This window comes from Mytilus edulis, chromosome 5 (assembly GCF_963676685.1).
Source record: "Mytilus edulis chromosome 5, xbMytEdul2.2, whole genome shotgun sequence".
In the NCBI taxonomy this organism is placed as follows: Eukaryota; Metazoa; Mollusca; class Bivalvia; order Mytilida; family Mytilidae; genus Mytilus; species Mytilus edulis.
The window spans coordinates 63,432,093-63,452,900 of record NC_092348.1 but is presented as its reverse complement, the minus strand read 5'-3'; the positions used below and the strand labels follow the sequence as shown (position 1 = coordinate 63,452,900).

Below are 20,808 nucleotides of genomic sequence, written 5' to 3'. Positions count from 1 at the left end.
GTTCGCACAGTTAGAATGCCAAGAATCATTCTCCAAAAAGGAAAATTGACAATAGGGAATGCAATATCGTCTCTTTGACTTAAACTACTACACGTGTCTGTGTTTTGATAAATGATACACTTGTTTTTTTGGTTTTCTATAGATTTAATTATTGATATAAGATTATTAATTATTTATTCTGAAAAGTTAATGCTGTTTTCAGTTGTGCAAGAATAAAGTCAGTTTTGGTACATGCGTCCTTGTTCAGGGCACATTCGGTCAATTTCACCTAGCTAGTACTTAAAAAGTTAAGAAGACTTATACTTAGTACAGAGCAATTATCAACAATGTCGACTGACAGTCTTAATCTTCTGTCCTGCTAAAAAAATAAAGTCAAATCATTATATTTTTTCCAGACAAGTCAGTTATGATGATTGATTTTTGTTGTTTCTATAGTCTTAGTAATTATTCTTCCAATGTTAACGTCATTACAATAAATTCCTTTTGTATTTTATCCTGAGAATAGCATCGCTCGATACCTGCTCGTCAGCAACACGTGGTAAGCCTTGATGGCATCGATTCGTCTAATTTAGTTAGGATTTCTATTGATTTACATATATAGTTGTGATTTTAGTCAAAGAAATGGATTGAATTTTCATTTACTTATAATTGAAAATAAGTTTTGCAAAAGTTGTTTTATAAAATAGAGGAAAATGGCGGAACCAGTCAAAGATAAAATTGAAATGAATAGTCTGTTAGTGTCACCTGATGATTCGTCGCCTATTAATGATCCTAAAACTTCTCTCCATCTTCCTAGCCCGGGAACTTCGTATGGCAGTACACTAAGTGTCGGACCAGAGGCTTCTACTGCAAACTTATTAAAGATAGATTTAGAAAAGAAAATAAATCGTCATACTGGAGAAGAAAGAGAGACATGGGGAAACCGGGCAGAATTTTTGCTTTCTTTAATTGGATATGCTGTTGGCCTAGGAAATGTATGGCGTTTTCCCTACCTTACTCAGAAAAATGGCGGTGGTGAGTAACTTTACATAAAAATTAATTTAGATACATTTTTGTTTAGGGAACAGCTGAGGATCGTCTCTGTCTGTGGGATTTTCTCGTTTTGAAGACCAAATGGTCGACTTCGGCTGTTGTCTCTTTGACACATTCCCCATGTTCATTCTTTATTTTGAGTAAATTAAATGTTAAACTGCAAATAGAATGAACCATTAAATTTTTCACGATTATTACTATTATTCGTGTTTGTCATTCCTTTCGGAACACTTTCAGTTTAAGTGGGGTTCTTGTAGCTAAATTTAGTGTTCTAAGTTGTATTTTTTGTACAATTTGCTTGTTTTCTGGTTATTTTCTCTTTTTTGACATTGTTAGTTTATTTACAACTTATAAGGTTGATTATTCATTTTGTATCGTTCACCTCTCTCTTCGCTTTGTCCATAGTGTTGCAGAATCTGCTTCGTCTAATAGTTTATTATTGCCTCAATGGTGTCCTGTCCCAAAAGGTTGAACTGTGCCAATTGGTGATTTTGAGTTGAAAAAAGGGGGTAAAGAATTTCAAGTGAACTTGAAATTAAAGATAATACCGACACAGATAAATCTGCTTCGTATTTAGAACTTTTTCTCGAAATGACTATTGATGGTAGGTTGAATACCAAAATTTATGACAAACGCGAGGATTTTAATTTTCTTATAGTTAACTTTCCATTTCTGTGTAGCAACATACCAGCGGCACCAGCATATGGAGTGTATGTGTCTCGATAAATACGTTACTCTAGAGCTAGCTCAAAGTACGTTGATTTTGTTGAAAGAGGAATACTGCTTTCTCAAAAGTGGCTATGAATCAATCAAATTAAGTTCATCACTCAAGCAATTTTACGGTCGCCATCATGAGCTGATTGACCATTTTGACAAAAGTGTGTCAGAAATCATACCTGATATTCTTCCTCAGTCATAATAACCTTCCATCATTACCGAACTGAACGAAGAAAAATACGACGGGTGCCGTATACGGTACAGAAAATGCTTACCCTTCCGGATCACCTGATTTCACTCCCGGTTGTTAGTGGAGTTCGTGTTGTTTCTTATTTATTATTTATATCTGCTGATGTTAATGTCCTTTGGTTTTTTTTAGTCTTTGTTTACTCCTTGGTTTTGATTGTTATTGTCTTTTGCTAACTACAATCAAAAGCAGAAAACTATTTTTGACAGATTTTTTTTTTATATTGAAAAAAATAACAATAATGAACATCGCGAATAGTTGGAAATATAAAAAAGAAGATGTGGTATGATTGCCAATGAGACAACTATCCACAAAAGACCAAAATGACACAGGCATTAACAACTATAGGTCACTGTACGGCCTTTAACAATGAGCAAAGCCCATACCGCATAGTCAGCTATAAAAGGCCCCGATAAGACAATGTAAAACAATTCAAACGAGAAAACTAACTAACGGCCTTATTAATGTAAACAAATGAACGAAAAACAAATATGTAACACATAAACAAACGACAACCACTGAATTACAGGCTCCTGATTTGGGATAGGCACATACATAAATAATGTGGCGGGGTTAAACATGTTAGCGAGATCCCAACCCTCCCCCTAACCTGGGACAGTGGTATAACAGTACAACATAAGAACGAACTATAAAAATCAGTTGAAAAAGGCTTAACTCATCAGATGGACAAAAATACAAGTGGACGTGGCCCGGTACTTATACATCCCGACACAAAAAGACACAATGAACAGATCTGATAGTACTCGCAGTTATCTGACAGCTAGTTCAAAGCCACTAACAACTAATAAAAAAATCATGCATCTAAGACTAAACTATCAATCCGTACACATCCAACATCCAATGGATTTAGTGTAAAGACGTCATAAACAGCCAGAGAAAAACATGACCTCGTGCATTTTTTTTATCATGTAATAGGATATTACGTTATTGTATTATTGTTAAGTGAAGCAGGATTTTCATGATTGAGAAATTATTCTTTTTTTCCTTTGATTAATCCAAAGACTACAAGCGTGAGCACTTCCCTTAATTAAACAATCTATCTAGAGTGAATGTTGAGCTAGAATAAATATTAATGGCAATTGGCTTATTTAGATATATCATCACAGAGAGACAAACGCTTATAGTTATTTACAAATATTATATTGAGGTTCCCATTATTCAAATAGTGAGGAGAACAAATTGTCTATTTCCTCGGAGTTCAGTATTTTTGTGTTTTTACTTTTTACTACTATTATGAATTATACAAAACACATTATTCTTTAAATATCATAATTATACAATAACTCTTCAGGATAGTCTTGATTAAAAAAAAGATACCGTCACATGAACTGTTAAAAGTATTAGAAATTTTTGTATCAATATCAATGAGACACCAAATCACCAATACAAAAAAAATTGCTACATACAGTTTTAGAGTAAATAACAACAATCATGTCAAGATCTACAAATAATCTCAACATTTTACGTGACCATCATTTCACTGCCAACTACTTGTTCAATAAATTGTGTCTAGAACAATTATAAAATGCGGTGATTATAGCTAAACAAACAAACTTGCAGGCAACTTAAGCTTATTTTTTTTTTATTTCATACAAATTAAACATTTTATGATATTATAATAATGAAGTACCAGTATACTTTTATTTGCCAGGGGTGAATTAGCTTGAACCGTAACAGATTTAGTTTCTGCGCTTTTTATTAAATATGTGCACACGATCAACGCTTAAGAACTCTACAAAAAATAAAGGAAACAGTAGAAAACCGCTGTTTGAAATTCATAAATCGATTGAGAAAAAAACAAATTCGGGTTACTAAACTAAAACTGAGGGCAACACATCAAATATTAGAAGAGAATATATAGTTATCAAAAGTACCAGGATTATAATTTTATACGCCAGACGCGCGTTTCGTCTACATAAGACTCATCCGTGACGCTCAGATCAAAATAGTTAAAAAGCCAAATCAATACAAAGTTGAAGAGCATTGAGGATCCAAAATTCCCAAAAGTTATGCCAAATACGGCTAAGGTAATCTACTCCTGGGGTAAGAAAATCCTCAGTTTTTCGAAAAATTCAAGGTTTTGTAAACAGAAAATTTATAAAAATGACCATATAATTGATATTCATGTCAACACCTCGACACAACACCAGAATGCAACACACACACAAACAAATTATTATATAACAATGGTCACAACATTATAAAAAGAAGTACACAAATAGAGATGCTAGGTATATTACGTCGATATGACACCAACCAAACGACAAATACAGTAAAACCAGGCTAAAACGAATCCTGAATAAACCGAAAACCTGTATAAACCAAACATGTTTTTAAGCACCATCATATCTAATTGTATGCGTTGTGAACCTGATGATACTGAAATTCGGCCAAAATCGAACAAAATCTTAAGTCCCGAAGAGGTTCGGTTTAAACAGGTTTCACTGTATACCCAAAAGATATCGAGAGAGCTACATACTGTTTTCAGTAACGGACAGATTACACCATCGTATAACTCTGGCAAGATAGTTCTCCTCTATCGACAGTTACAGTTTACACTGATACAAATTAATGTCTTGATAGGAGAAATGTCGTTTGATTACCGGTTAGGTAGAATCTATATTTGTATAATTCCTTTTTAATTCATACTTTCCTTTAACTTGAATGATTTGTTTAGTAATTAATCTCGGGAAAACTCAATTCCCCAAAAAATCAAAATTAATTAGGACATCAAAATGTTTGGTTTAAATGTCCTCCAATTTCGCTATAATTGTAGCGTCTCGAAAAAAGTGACCATCCCTGAAGACGTCCCAAATAGTTAATGTAATCTGTTTGTTGATTAACGAAAAGAAAGATAGGGCTTGTCTACTATATTTCTGGTTCTATTTTTACTTTTTTTTCTCATTAATAACTTTATATCATATTCTTCTAATATTAAATTAGCCTCATTACACTTGATGCCTCTTACCATAATTATACTCTACATTGCTCATATTATCACTTTATTACTTTGTGTATTATGTAATGTATATTTCACTAATATTTCATAACAATCATTGTATCATGAGGTTTTTGTGTCTTGCCTAACAAGGGCCAATGATTGGTATATTGAAATGATGTCTAATGTCTACTGTCTAATGTCATCGTCTCAAATCCATCAGGTTAAAAAATACCACCGTCGACGTACCTCACGCGTTGTGATATTTCCTATCATCCTATAAATCGTGTTTATCTTAATATCTTTACAGCAAACCTTACATTTCAAATATTGAAATTAAAATGACCCAAGAGAAGACATGTTATGTTAGACTCGGTGTAAAGATATAATCTTTTTATTGCTCGGATTTATTCATGGATTACACATGACGTGCTTATGTCGCTTTATGAATAAACCCACGCTCTAAATCCAATACAATTTGTTTGCACATGCGTATATTAACTACTGTAGAATAGTGAAATTTATCATATTGGCATTCATTTAATATATTTCATGAACTTAAAATTTCGAAACAAATATATCTCAATGCAAAACTTTATATATATTGTTTTCAATCGTTTTATATGTACAGTCGGTGACAACCAACAGATTATTTCGTTTGTGTTGATAAATGTTTCATAAAACTCATGCGGTCGTCCATATAAATTACATCCCAGCTCCTTTGATCTAACAGGGGTGATCTGAGCCGGATCACCCCTACCAGATCACCCCAGTTTGAGTTTCTTTGTTATGCATGCTTTCCTTTGTTCTGTAACATTTTGGCGGGAATGTGAAATCCGCTATAAAACTTATAATTAATTATACGGAAAAGACATTCTATCAAAACTCACGTAGAAAAAATCCAGTGTAGATGCTGGGATTCGAACTCAAGACCTTTAGCATATCAAGCCACGACACATTCCATTACACTTTGACGACTGGATACGAAACGACAGTAATTTAACATACTTAAAGGAAGCAAGATCTTTTTATAAGTTGGGCGAGTTGGCAGACCATTATTCAGTGGGGTTTAAACCTTTTTCGTTAATAAGTGAGTTGTCAGACTGATTGTTCAATTTGATTTTACATTTTTTTCAAAAGTGGGACGAGTCAGTAAACAAGATTGGAGCGATATAGTATGGGCCGATTGGCAAGTGGGGCAAGTCGACATTGTTTGATTCTCATCATTTTCGGGGACCATGAAGGGTATACATCATATACTAATGTATAAAGTATATTATAACGGTTGTGTGACGTTCTAAACTAGATTTTATGAATTGTAAATGGTTTTTCGTCTAATCTAAAACAGCTGGGATGTAAAATAGTTATCCCATTCGGACTTGGTGTGTCAGTGTGGGATAACTATTAATTAAATCCCAGCAGACTAGACTATAATAGACAGGCATCTTATCAGAAGATGAAAGTGTATACTAGCATATATGTACGATCCATGACTGATATATAACCTTGATGAAATAGCACCCTATTGATATACTTCATATGTGAAAAGTGACCTATATTAGCTGTACGTCTGTGTAAAGACGACTATATAATTCGTGCTCATTCCTGTAGATTAATAATGTCACAAAACTTCTGTTAATATGTGTCAGTCAGAACCTATTGTTCGGTGACGTCGTTAACGCCAATGCAATTGACCTCGTGTAACTCATTCATAGATAACAACTCAATATTGATGTATACCATCGTGTAAATAGAGCACAAATCAAACCTGATCCCCCTTAGTATCCTTTAGCCCTATCATCTCAGTGATTTACGAAATGAATACCTTTCAAGATGTTCTTAATTAGATTAAATTTAGATATTTTAGAACTACATGTATTTATGTCAATGATATGAACGTTTTAAAGGATTAAAATTTAAAATGTTATAATTAGATGGATTATATTTCAATTGAACAAATTGAACAATTTTAGAAACTATGACGAAGTATATTTGGGCGTTTTAATGTTGTTCTTTCACAATTACATCCGGGGTTTTCTATTATGAAAATTTATTGCATGTCACGAGTTTTCAATTCAAATCTGTGTTAATTGAAATGAATTTTCCACGTGGTACCGGAATCATTCATTTTGTTTCCTTATCGCAAAATTAACCTTTTTAAAATCTTGTTAAGATTTTAAAAGAAAGATAAATGCCGTTTAAAATAGGAATTTTATTAGCAACTTCTAACATTGAGTGACGTAAAACGCAATTATCATGGTTTAAATTTTTCTTTTCTGTGGTTTACCAGTTAGCCTAATTTTGAAATGACGTTGCGAATCGTAAATTAATTGATTGCTTTATTTAGACAAATCAGTGATTTTCCAGATTATTCAAAGAAAAGAAAAACACAAAGTTGGTTAGAGATATTATATAAGTATCATTGTGTATTAAAGTACAAATTTCTATTCATTTATTTAAGAATGTTATAGTAGCAGTAAAACATATCTGTTTTTACCAGTCCTTTTTTTTTCTGAATTTATGTGGATATATTTGTACTAAAAGGCCAACGAAATCCTTGACCCCATCCTACGTTTATCAAAGGCAACAGACAACTCATTTCAATGAGGATACCTTATATCTGATATCTACACCAAGTTCTCAATGGCAAACCAACAGGAGAAAATATTTAGACGAGTCCCTGCCTTGGACCGACAAATACATATGCCATTGGGTCAAACTATCTTTAGAATATCTAAATAATAACCCAGTCTTAAAATTTTGATAAATGCAGGAACAAACAATACATAGTAATTTAACATGTGTACGTGTCTGTCTTATAAGTCAAGAACGTTAACCTTGTCAGGTTTTCTTCACACCCATTTTACTTATTGCTGTTAATTTGATAACTTGTTATAATTGATACATGATCTGATACATTTATCCACAATTTTATATTCGAGCTCAGTAAATGGAATTTTGGTAAAATTCATACTCTTTCCCCCGCGATTATGACATAGAGACACGAGTTCTATCGCCGAATTTTGACTTGCCACGAAAAACACGACGTGTACTGCACGTGGAACAATATTAGTTTTTGCTTCTTCTGTATGACTTGTGATCACACCTGGTAAGTTGTGGGTTTCGTTTATCACCGACTTTTGACGTTTTGTATGCCATTGTATTGTCTGTTCCTTCCAATCACGATTTGTGTTATGTACCTTTGAAGTCTCTTACCCCTTTATATAAGTTTCTTTATTTCTTACTCGATAGATCCTTTCCCTGACCTGTTGATTTTAGCTTCGTAATAGTTAATCGCCCATTTATAATTGATTGACAGCTTCGATTAAATGTCAGTTGCAAATACTACATGCCACATATATTAAATTGAATGTAGGAATTGACAATGAGGTCAATTGAAAACAAAACAAAACTTTACATTAAAAGCTATTATTTCAACTTTCTATTTCTATGTAGCAACATTCCAGCAGCGCCAGTATACGGAGTTATCATGGGTATATTTCCCAGTTGATACGATATACAAGGGCTTGCATTTCCTATTTCCTATCATCTACTTAGAATTTCTTTGACAGAGGTTTACTGCAAACCAGCAAGCTATTACACCAAGAGTTCCGAAAAGTGAAGTCAATATCATCCCTTCGTTACTATTACCGACGCTATCACAAATAGGTTTACCATAATTTAATATCCATTTCACAGATTATAGCGGATATCCTCCGAATGTCGTAACTTCAATTCCATCCCTTTTCCCGAATGAATCATATCGAGTTTGACTTAAACTATCACTGGGTTTGTACTAACATGAGCAACACAAGAGTGCCACCTGTGGAGCAGAATTTGCTTATCATTCCAGAGCACCTGCTATCACCCCTAGTTTTTGGTAGGTTTCGTGTTGCTCAGTCTTTATTTTTTATGTTGTGTTTTATGTACTACTGTTTGTCTGTTTGCCCTTTTCTTTTCTTAGGTACGGCGTTTGCAGTTGGTTTTTTTCGACTGATGAGTGTAAAATTCCTCTGTTCTGTTATATTTAGTAAATCTCTTTTTTCTTTTTGTTGTTTTTTGACATTCAGATTATTTCATTATATCAAAAATTAAGATTTAAGAATGAAATTGAAAACTTGTGTGATGACATGAGTACACAATGACAGCATTGCCTTTTAGTAAAAACATATTATCATTAAAACAATCTTTTTAATATAATAAGTAGAAAACCTATAATGTAAAACTGACAGCAGCTCTCATAAACATTTTGTAATAATGTCATTTACAAAGCACTTATATGCAAATAATTGATGTGGGGAAAAGTTACAACAGTGAATAATTTAAATTAATTAAATAGACACAAACATATCACTATTTGGCATTCAACAATAGACAATCACTATTACCGTGACAAATAATAAATCATCAAGACAAGTTGTTAATGAATTTCAATGAGGATACCTTATATCTGATATCTACACCAAGTTTTCAATGGCAAACCAACAGGAGAAAATATTTAGACGAGTCCCTGCCTTGGACCGACACATACATATGCCACTGGGTCAAACTATCTTCAGAAAGTCTTAATAATAAGCCAGTCTTAAAATTATGATAAATGCAGGAACAAACAATACAATGTAATTTAACATGTGTACGTGTCTGTGTTATAAGTCAAGAACGTTAAACTTGTCAGGTTTTCTTCACACCCATTTTACTAATTGCTGTTAATTTGATAACTTGTTATAATTGATATATGATCTGATACATTAAACCACAATTTTATATTCGAGCTCAGTAAATGGAATTTTGGTAAATTTCATACTCTTTTCCCCGCGATTATGACATAGAGGCACGAGATCTATCGCCGAATTTCGACTTGCCACTAACAACAAGACGTGTACTGCACGTAGAACAATATTGGTTTTAGCTTCTTCTGTATGACGTGTGATCACACATGGTAAGCTGTGGGTTTCGTTTATCACCGACTTTTGACGTTTTGTATGCCATTGTATTGTCTGTTTCTTCCAATCATGATTTGTGTTATGTACCTTTTAAGTCTCTTACCCCTTTATATATTTTTCTCTATTTCTTACTCGATTTATCCTTTTCCTGACCTATTATTGATTATTTTTCTTTATTACATTGGTTGCAATGAATGACATTGATTTCCCAGTGAAATAAAAACCAATAATTTCACATGTGAAATAAACGTGGTTATTTCCCTCCTCTGACGTCATACAACAATAGGCGTTGTCAAGACGTCAATAACGTCGGATCAAAACAAATTATGAATGCGTAGAAAAAGATACAGTTCCTTACATTTTCTACTTTAATTTTATAAAAGCCATTTGCCAATGTAATAAAAAGAATAACTAATTAAAGAATTCAAATATCGAAAAATATTCAACTCGTGACCGAACAACACTGACAATTAACTCATGCGCTGCGCGCATTCGTGAATTAATGAGTTGTTCGTTCACTCGTTGAATATTTTTCTCTATTTGAAATCTTCGAATAGTTATTCTATAATTAATCAACGTAGTGTTCGTTTAATCTCAGTTGTTCATTGGTCAAAATTCGATAATGACGTCAAATATTCTTGCTTTTCTCTAAAATTCCTATTGTGACGTCATGAACAAATGATCATGCCTGATGACGTCGAATAACAAGAACACATCGATTGCAGGTTGTTCGAAAAGAAGGATTTATATTGTCCGCATATCGTATAAAAATAATTAGGGAAACAGATTCCACCACCCTATTTTGTGCAATATGATAATTATCCACTCTCGACAGTCAAATTTTAAATATTTGAAACGCTCGGCGAGCTTTGCGTTTTGAATTTGAAAATTAAGCTGTCTCTAGTTGATAAATATCGTATTACATTTGATATAGTGGTAGAATCTATATTTATTTCAGCTATATATGCATCAAACACCAAAACCTTTATTCGACGTATAAAAAAACCTGTTTTATGCTATATGTTAACTCGATGTGACATTAATGCGACCATATCAAATTACCCAATTATATTGTTTTAATTAATACATTGCTTGTCATTGATTTCATAAAACTGCATTATAAACCTAAAAACCGCCACATCTATATTTATGATTATGTCAATGCAAAGCCTCGATTTTCTTCTCTTTGGTTGTTTTGTTGTCTCTTTGACCGATTTCCCGTTTCCATTTCTCAATTCTATGGTCATCAGTATTTGATTTAAAGCCTTTATGCATTTGTAGAACATATACTATAAATATTGTCGACCATGATTTTGATTTCGTTTCCTTAATCACATTCGAAAATTTCTCGAATATGTGTATTTTCCATAAACTTTTCTATTTTCATATTATCAAAGGTGTTTTTGATTAAAATAGTCAACATTGTTCTTTACACAGTCTCGGCATCAGGTGTTCGATAAATACTCATACGTCATTAGATTCTTCGATAATAAGCTATAGCCAGATTATTTTCAAAGACTGTTATGTCGTTCAAAAACATTACTAAATATAGATCTTTAATTTCAAAAGCGATACATCATACATGACATAAACACCGTGCTATTCGAGATTTCCTTTTGATGCAGTTTCAAGCAGCATTTTTTTCGCTACAAAGATGTTTGATTTTGCTGTTAGCCATTCAATGTTTTATTGTTCTATTAAAAAAAAACTTCATTCATTTGCGAAAATGTGCGAAATTCTTCATAGTTGACAGTAAATATGAATGTTTTGTTTGATTTCTACTTAAATCATAAGACATTAAATGATGACAATAATGACAATAATGTGGTCATTTTAAAAAAAATTCCGTTTACAAAAAAATTAATTTTTCAAAAAACTAAGGATTTTCTTATCCCAGGCATAGATTACCTTAGCCGTATTTGGCACAATTTTTTGGAACTTTGGATCCTCAATGCTCTTCAATTTTGTACTCGTTTGGATATATTAATATTTTGATATGAGCGTCACTGATGAGTCTTATTTAGACGAAACGCGCGTCTGGCGTACTAAATTATAATCCTCGTACCTTTGATAACTATTAACAGTAGAAATAAAAGGTATCAAACTTCAATATAGTTGAAATATCTTTGTCAACACGTATATTTCAAATCAATGAACATCTTACAAACGAAAGAAGATATTTGTGACTATAAAATTGGTCTAAACTATTTGTTATGACACCAAACATTCAGTCAGTTACCAGTATAATTTTTCAAAAAAGGACTCTGTCCTTTTAAACATGCTGCTTAAGTAAACAGAACCCTAGCATGCAAATGCAATATTTTTTTTTAATTAAACATTAGTATTTATTTCAATGGCCAAACTTCTGCCACGAGATATATCGTAAATGTGGTAAGTCTTGATTGAATTCTTTTATAAGGTGATGTGTGAAAAAACACAACATGCTTGGTTTACTTACATGTAAGTCAATATCTAAATAAGAAAACAAGAAGATGATTGCAAATGATACAACAATCCATGAGAGTCCAAATAACGTGTTTGTAAGCAATTCTAAGTAACCTAATGGCCTTCATCAATTCATAAAACCCATACCGAGAGTCAGCTAAAAACAAAGTTACCGCATGACAAAATGTAACGACAATCTAAGATTAACTTGAAATATTTATCTCACTACGTTAAGATGCTTGATGTTATGCATTAAAAGTATAATAAGAACAAATCTATCTGTGCAATTCAAAAACATGTTATTAGATATTATCATGACTTGTGTTTACTATAAAGCTATATATCATGAATTTACCTTAAAGTTGTTAAAATCATATACGTTATCCTTTAAAATTACTATTCTCAAAAGCATGTATGGCATTTAAAGTATCGAATCCTGTATGATTAGTGAACATATGTAATCCCATGCGTCTACTCAATTTCTATTTTAGAATCCCTGTAAATTGAGTGCTACGTTTATAAAAGAAATATCATTTCTATCTCTAACCGATTTCCTTCACAACTAATGTTTGATGAAAGTTTTTCGTCGGATAGATGGAAAGATAGAATTCAATTAATGTTGAATTTCGTCATGATAGTTTATTAGTTCATCATGTTCATGTAAACTTGCAAATTCTTTCGCAGCACCTATGATATCGGATATGTTCCTTACATCGTAACTACAATTCCTTTCCCTTTCATGAATGTGACCAACCGAATAAGACTATTTACCGGATTTGTTATAAAATAAGCAACACGACGGGTGCCACATGTGGAGCAGGATCTGCATACCCTCCCGGAGCACAAGAGATCACCCCTAGTTTTAAGTGGGGTTCCTTTTGCTTATTCTTTAGTTTTCTATGTTGTGTCATGTGTTCTATTGGTTGTCTGTTTGTCCTCATTTTTAGCCAGGCGTTTTCAGTTAATTTTCGATTTATGAGTTCAACTGTCCCTCTGGTATCTTTCGACCCTCTTTTTCAAACATTGTGCAGACACAAACATAAAATTCCCCTAAATACATTCTTTCTTACTCCAACACTTAGCAATCTTTCATCTTTTTCTTTTTATGTAGTAGAGTAAACGAATAAGGAGCAATAATAACTAGCTTTATAATGTAATATCTCTTATTTGATAGATCCTGACTGGAACGTTCAATTCAAAGTTACATGCAGCTAGCGTTTTGCTCTTCAAATTTTGTTTACCATCTCAATGATTTTTTTCTGAAATGCGTGAACTACAATCTAATTGAAAGATGTTTTTTATAAGCAGAATAAAGCTTTTTCGCATAGTTATTCGCCCTTTTGTAAATATTCGTATATATATCATTCATTTTATACATATGTAAACTTTGTTAATTTTGTGTATCATATGTCAATACAGTTGATAAAGACAAGTAATGAAGAAGCAGGAAAAAAACACTTTTATTTAAAATTTAACTACGTTGGCAGAACAAAAAGTTGTTATGTACAATGTATCAACTTCTACAGAAATATGATAAAAAAATGTTACATAACTTTGTATGCAGCTATAAAAATCACACGAACATCTCCAGTTATCACATGTAACATGTACATGACTTCTAACTCCATCCCTTTTGCAAGACCATTCTGTTAATATGGGTCTCTAAAACAAAATTTTCCAAGTTGGTTGATATTTTTGATTATCATATACTTGGACTAAATAACATATGATTTTTACCGTATGATAATAGCATTAAATTTACGTTAATTCCATTCTTTCAAATTGATGCTTAGCGGGCTGATAAAAAATGTTTATTACATGCTTAGACTTTTATCACATGCTTTTCCGTAACGTTATCGCATCGTTATTCCAGTGATGCTCGGCAAATTCCAGAAAATAAACCCCAATAGTACGTTTTCAGTGAAAAACATTACAAAGTAGGGTACAAAACAATTATTTAGATACTGGAAAGTATATTGTGTAATTTAAAAAAAAATACAACAATAAACATATGATAAAATAAATGCTTTTTTTTCAAAGTTTCAAACATAATTTAGAAAGTTACTTTAAAAATTAGATTTTTTCAAAAAGTGTTCATTATGTATATTGTTGAATTATTTTTTTCGCGTCCATATTAGAATATATCATACTGCTGTGTTTCTTCTCTGTTGTGGCATATGATAGAAAGATTTCTTTTCGAATGTACTTCACTTCGGGTCTGACGTCCGTGAACTTTTCACTCTTTGAACTTCTATTTGAGAATCACGTAAAAGAATCAACATATTAATCTGTTATTTTTCTCCATTGTTGTAGCATATGATAAAAAGATCATAACATGTCATTTTTCGTATCGAATGTATTATCAGCCATCGGTCAATACAAGCCCTCGAGCCATGTGGCTCTTGTGTTGATATTGAACCTAGGGCTGATAACACATACGATATGAGAAACGCCATGTTCTAATCTGATAATATATAGCCTTCATTTTTTTTTCTCTTCTCGATATGACTCTCTCCGTCGAACCTTGCTTAATCCATCAATATTATAAGAATACATAAAAGTCCAATATGAATAGGATATTGTTGTTTATTTGTCATTAAGAATCTAAAAGCTTTTAAGTGAATATCAATGTTGTATCTTGGGAACACTTATACCATTGACAGGTCTATCATAATCAATAGAGTTCTTACTTTTTCTAGTCTATATCAATCCCATTGGTCCTAATAAGTAAAATGATATTACTTTGTTGATTAATTACTACAACAAAGCGCTGTCAAGTACAATGAAAAAGAGTATATTTGTCATATTGGAGGTGTGGGAAATACATTGCCTTGTCGGCAAAAAGTAATTCTTGTGTTACCAAAAAAGGGAAAAATATCATTCCGTCTCATAAGAAGTCAAGTCTTAGTTTCTCATTTCATATTCATTAGTTTTTTTATTATTATTTTATGTCGGGGTTTTCTTATTATTTAACAAGTTAAAACGTGTGTTGTAAGATTTCTTGTGAGAAAGATTGATTAATTTACAGATTGACCATATGAATTATGTAATATATTGCTACGGAGATTGCATCAGTAAAGGTTTTATCATATTCAATTTTCAGAAACACTTTGTTTAAATATATTACTGTTCGAATTTCACATCCCAAATCATATTTCTTCACTTTAATGGCAAAACGTCATCAATCGAATCCTGTATATGTACTTGTCATATCTTCTAAAGAGTTGTCTTTATACATATCAAAATACAGACAGAGGTTTTTCCATTCAAGTGAGGTTGACATGCCTTTTCGAAATAGCAACAGTAGTATACCGCTGTTCGAAAGTTATCAATAGATTGAGACAACAACAAGTCCGGCTTATAAGCGATAATTCGCTTTTCACATCCAGATTTTTTCAATTTTGAACTATTCGCTTGTAAATGAACATATTCATGTGACCTTCAATTTAACACATCAGCTAGAGATGAGTTACGCATGTCTTAGGCATAATCAGTTATTAAAATAAAACAATGAAAGTGAAACAAGAATAAACTATTTGATTGACGGATTCGGTCCTCAAAAAAGTAATTCCCTTACAGATCAGAACGATGATTGACATATAATTTCTAACTATGACATGAAATCAAACAGACCTAAGAAATCCAACTGCACGAGTTTGGTTTCTATTTAAGTCTATTTCAATCTATATTCGTTGATCATCCTTCGGTATTTATCGCCTTTTTATGTTTGTAGTGGGTTATATGACCATCGGTAGTCTTTGGAGGTCACCCCGATGGTTAATTAAATGGCGTCTAGACTAAAACTCACAATAAATACTGATACATGTCATCGGGCCTAACCATTGTCAATTGTTTGTTTTACACTTTTGATAAGGCGATATATGTGTTATTATGTTATGTATCCAATATAAGGATCTTGGCTGATATTGTATTTCATGATATGCATAACATTACTGCAGTTAAGATTAATTCCGAATGGACGGACATTTCTGCATGTTCTATGATAAGTTATTAACTATACTAACTAATAAAAGTAGTTTAATGCATATCAGCCTAGATTGTTGAAACTATTTGATCAGATATGCATTAAAGTGTAACATATATCTAAGTATTCACACAATAAGGAAATTCAATTCTTGAATTATTCGAATTCACTTTGAATCAAACATTGATATGACTTTCCATCGGAAGGCATTGCACACAGTGTACTGCTGTTGTTAAAATTGAAGCATGATTTGAATTAGAGTTTTACTACAAAATACAATGAGGTAAATCGCTTTCATTTTAAATGGATTTGAATCCCATTAAGGTGGCTCATACCCTTTTGTAGTCCAAGACTGTATTTGAATTTACCTTTAAATTAATTGCCTGTTCTATATTGTAAATTTTGATTTTTAATTATCCCAAACTGCCTTGCATTAGGTCTCGAACATACGTATACATTATTACGAAACCAAGTGTCATGGGCACTTGATCATATTGTGCACGCAGTGTTGAGTTCATGCTCACAAAAAAAGTTTACTGTTTGTTTTCTTCATTATTGAAACGAAACCACAACTTTAAAGGAATAGAAATGGTTTTACAGCAACCCACAAAAATACAAAAACCGTAACACTCTATTAAAAGATTATATATCATTACATTACAAAGGAGATGTTCTACCTATACAAGATATTTAAAGAGAAGGGAGCAAATGTTTTTGAACGTACAAATAACTCATACATTTCATCACTTCTTTGTTAATAAGCTTTCGTGTCATCTTTTACCCAATCACCTCACATAATTTCGTGTTTGGAATTAAATGTTGTTACAGACGCAAAGGTTTTTAAAAGACAAGTTGATGAATGTAGTTCAAATATTACCGTATTCTTGAACATTATTGAATGGCAGCGAACAGTGTTCTCGCTTCATTATGATGATTATAGTGTCACACAATGTATTTCAAGACTTAACATTATATATCTTTAAATGATACATCTCGCTTTTGAACAAGCTGTTGAACAGCCGTATACTTCTGTTGCTCATTTTTAGATAATCATTTAAAACATGATTTGCATACAAAAAAGTAAGATCACAAAAATACTGAACTCCGAGATCATTCAAAAAGGTAAGTCCCTAATTAAATGAGAAAATCGAAAGCTCAAACACAAACAATCCGTTGCTATACAATTCGTTTGTTGACATTGCTGTTCAAATCATTTGCATAAAAGCATAAAAGCAAAATTGTTGATTGACTTTGACTAAATAATTACTGAATTACAATCTCCTAAAAAGAAATATAAATAATAGCTTGTTAATTTTCATGCACAACTACGTAAAATCCTTATTACTTGTAAGCAAAGCCATTTTCAATACCAGTAAAACTTTTGAATATGTCATTAATACAACATATCAAGGACAGTTTTCGTATGAGCCAAGGTTAATATACCATGATCTAGCAGTGTTATATAGAATCATGAAGAATATTAAGGAATTTGAAGAAATGTCAAATACGTATGGTCATTATTACTTGCAAACTATTTCCAATACCAGTAAAACTTTGATGAACGCCATCAATACTTCATATCAGTTAAGGATACCTTTTGTTGTTAGTTATGAATAAACCAAGGTTATACCATGATCAACTAGTATTATAAAGAAGCACGAAGAATATTAAAGAATTTCAATAAACATCAATAATTTGCTTTAAGAGTAATTATTTTCTCAGTACATTGCATGCTTATAAGAATCGATCGTATTCACCTCTTGTGAAATCTCTATCTGTTGACTTTGAGCTATTTTTTGAGAAGGTGAAAAAACTGCTGTTTTGTTTGATGTTTTTTTCTATTACTGCCTTTGCAATATTTACATTGTTGTTTCAACATGTTCAAACAGTTAATATTAAACAAATGATACATTCGTATCATTGAAATAAATACATCAGTACAATATAAAATCCATAGCTTTGATAAAATGTCACATGTATACACACATTTCCCGGAAATAAGGAGTAAATATTATGAATACAGTGGATGTGCGTTGATTAAGCGCAAAGAGAAAATGAGCCAATGCAAAAAGGCGAATCTTCCCGTTTCATAATATTGGCTTTTAATTTTAGTTGTCTTATCAGAAAATTTCCCAAAATTACGTGTTTTTGTGATTTTAAAAATAATATCTTGACTTTCATTTTAAGATCTTCCTCTGAGAAAACCTCTGGGTTGAATTATGGCAACATTCTTTTTCACTATGTCCTCCTGTAATGCTTTGGCAACACGTGATGATCTAGTTACTAATCATGTAAAAACGAGCAAAACATTTTTTTTAATCTTGCATAGATAGCGAATTTTGTAATTGAATGATATGTGTGATATGTTATCAACGAACCTTGAGAGCACTTTCTAATTATTGCTATCTTTTTTTGATTGATCCAATGGAAGGCCAGTAAGCTCTTCTGTCACTTGTTACTACATAAATCAGCCTACTTTTAATTTGATGAAAGTAAAAATATGTTACCATTCATTGAATTAATATCACATAAATGTTGAACTTTTGGTTCCCTCTAGAGTAAAACATAACGTCGGCTTATCTGTTTTTAGATATTCATAGATTATAAATGGTTGACAATTAATGGCAGTTATATCAATCTGTTTTCTAAACAAAACCATACCTTGATGTATTTGTCATTATCTGTTGTCTCTTTAAAAAAAACAAAAATCAAAACGTATCATCCAACAGAACAAGTTGGACCATAACAATGTCAAATTCCGGATTTGACAGGGGCATTTTCTGACGAAAACGGTTAGTTAAAACCCGGTTTTATCAGGTTTCTAGCTAATAAAACTCCCACTTGTATTACAGTCCTTCTTTGCGCATCTGAAATATACAATACCTTGTACGCGGAGTAAAGTAATTTGTTAGACAGTTGGTTTAGTACATGTACATGTATCTCAAATATTCATTTCGTAAGAAAAACCATGAACTTATTGAACAAGGAATTGAGCTGGTTTTGAACAGTTATGTTCTTTTAAACACGTTGTGTCGTTATATAGCCAAGTTGATTAAAACATATAGAATAAAAAAATAATGGTTGAGGAATATTATGGTACGAAAATAAAAACATTGATAAAAAGACAATAAAACATACAATTATAAACAGCGATACAAGACCAATTTTATAACAACAATGCGAACTCTGGAGAAAATCCATTACACTTATGACTTCTTTATTGTTACAAACTATGCAACTGTAATTTAATTGAATTATCGCTTATTCATTTTGTAAACAATTGAATTAGAAATTGAAAAATGCATTGAACTGATTATAACATCCAAACATAAATTCTTCAGGAAACAAACAAAACAGATAATGTTAAACAAACGCAAAACAATACTAAATAGGATTAAACAAATTAAATATGGTTGTGGCATGACGCAAATACTTCATGGAAGTTCTAGCGATTTAAATTCTTCTATTCTCAAGACAGCATTCTCCATTTGATGTCAAAAGATAAAGAAGCATATCATAATCCAACACATTCTTAACAAATAAATGGTGGGCTGAACCTAGTTCAAGGGGGCTCGCGGGTCTGAATCATTTTTTTTTCTAAATATAGGATTCCGCTATATTTTTCTATAAATGAACTTTATCTCATACTTAATAGAAAAATCAAATAAGAAAATGGGGTCGCCGTTCATTTACGCTCACAATCTGCCTTCGACAGAAGTATACATTTTTGTAAGAGAATTTTTTTTCTGTTGAACTAATAGGAGAAAAAGAGGTTATATCGAAATAAAAAAAGAACAAAAATCTTACTATAGTTTAGTTTAAATATAGCTTATTTGAAAATAATTTAATTTTGGATGTAACACGTCTTCTGATTGGCTAACGTTGTTTTGTTATCAGTCCATGAACTTAACTTAATCACGTGACCGTGACGTCATCAACGTTTTTTTATGGTTTTCTACGGTTTAAAATGGAATTTAGAATTAAATTATAAGAAATGACGGTAATATTTTTTGTGTCTATTCGAAATGACATAAAAAATGTGGTGCACACTGTTAAAAACCAGCTACGCGCGTTATTTCTTCATAGATAGAAAAAAATATTACAGTAATTCCTCAAATAATAATAAAAAATATAGGTCACCGATGATTTGAATAAGAGATTTCAATTTTAATGCCAAAACATGGCATTTTTGCACCAAAGGGAGATAATTTGGAGCTTTTTTCAATGAAACATACACTTTAAAAGTCATCTTGGGCCAACACGAATTGATTTATTTGAATAGTTTTTTGTACCATATGATAAAGTAAGCACTTATAAAATTTGTAATGAAAAAAAAAAAAATTCTGAAGTTTTTATACCCTCGAGCCTCCTAAATGGCTAGCCAAACTTCTCGCTTAAATGGCAGTGGTGTTATTGCCTTCAATGTCAGTCAGTAAAAACTCATTAAAGATACTAAGATTATGAAGGTAGAAGATGGTCT

The 20,808-nt window shown here is 31.9% G+C and overlaps 1 protein-coding gene across 1 annotated transcript in view; it reads left to right on the top strand.

Annotated features, from left to right (window-relative positions):
• The first annotated feature begins 492 nt into the window (after window positions 1–492).
• Window positions 493–20,808, top strand: part of LOC139524175 (sodium- and chloride-dependent transporter XTRP3-like) — a 44,759-nt gene continuing 24,443 nt past the window's right edge. Inside the window, exon 1 of the mRNA XM_071318799.1 lies at window positions 493–1,014. Coding sequence (XP_071174900.1) covers window positions 693–1,014 — 322 coding nt within the window. The 5' untranslated portion in view covers window positions 493–692. The remainder of the gene's footprint in view (window positions 1,015–20,808) is intronic.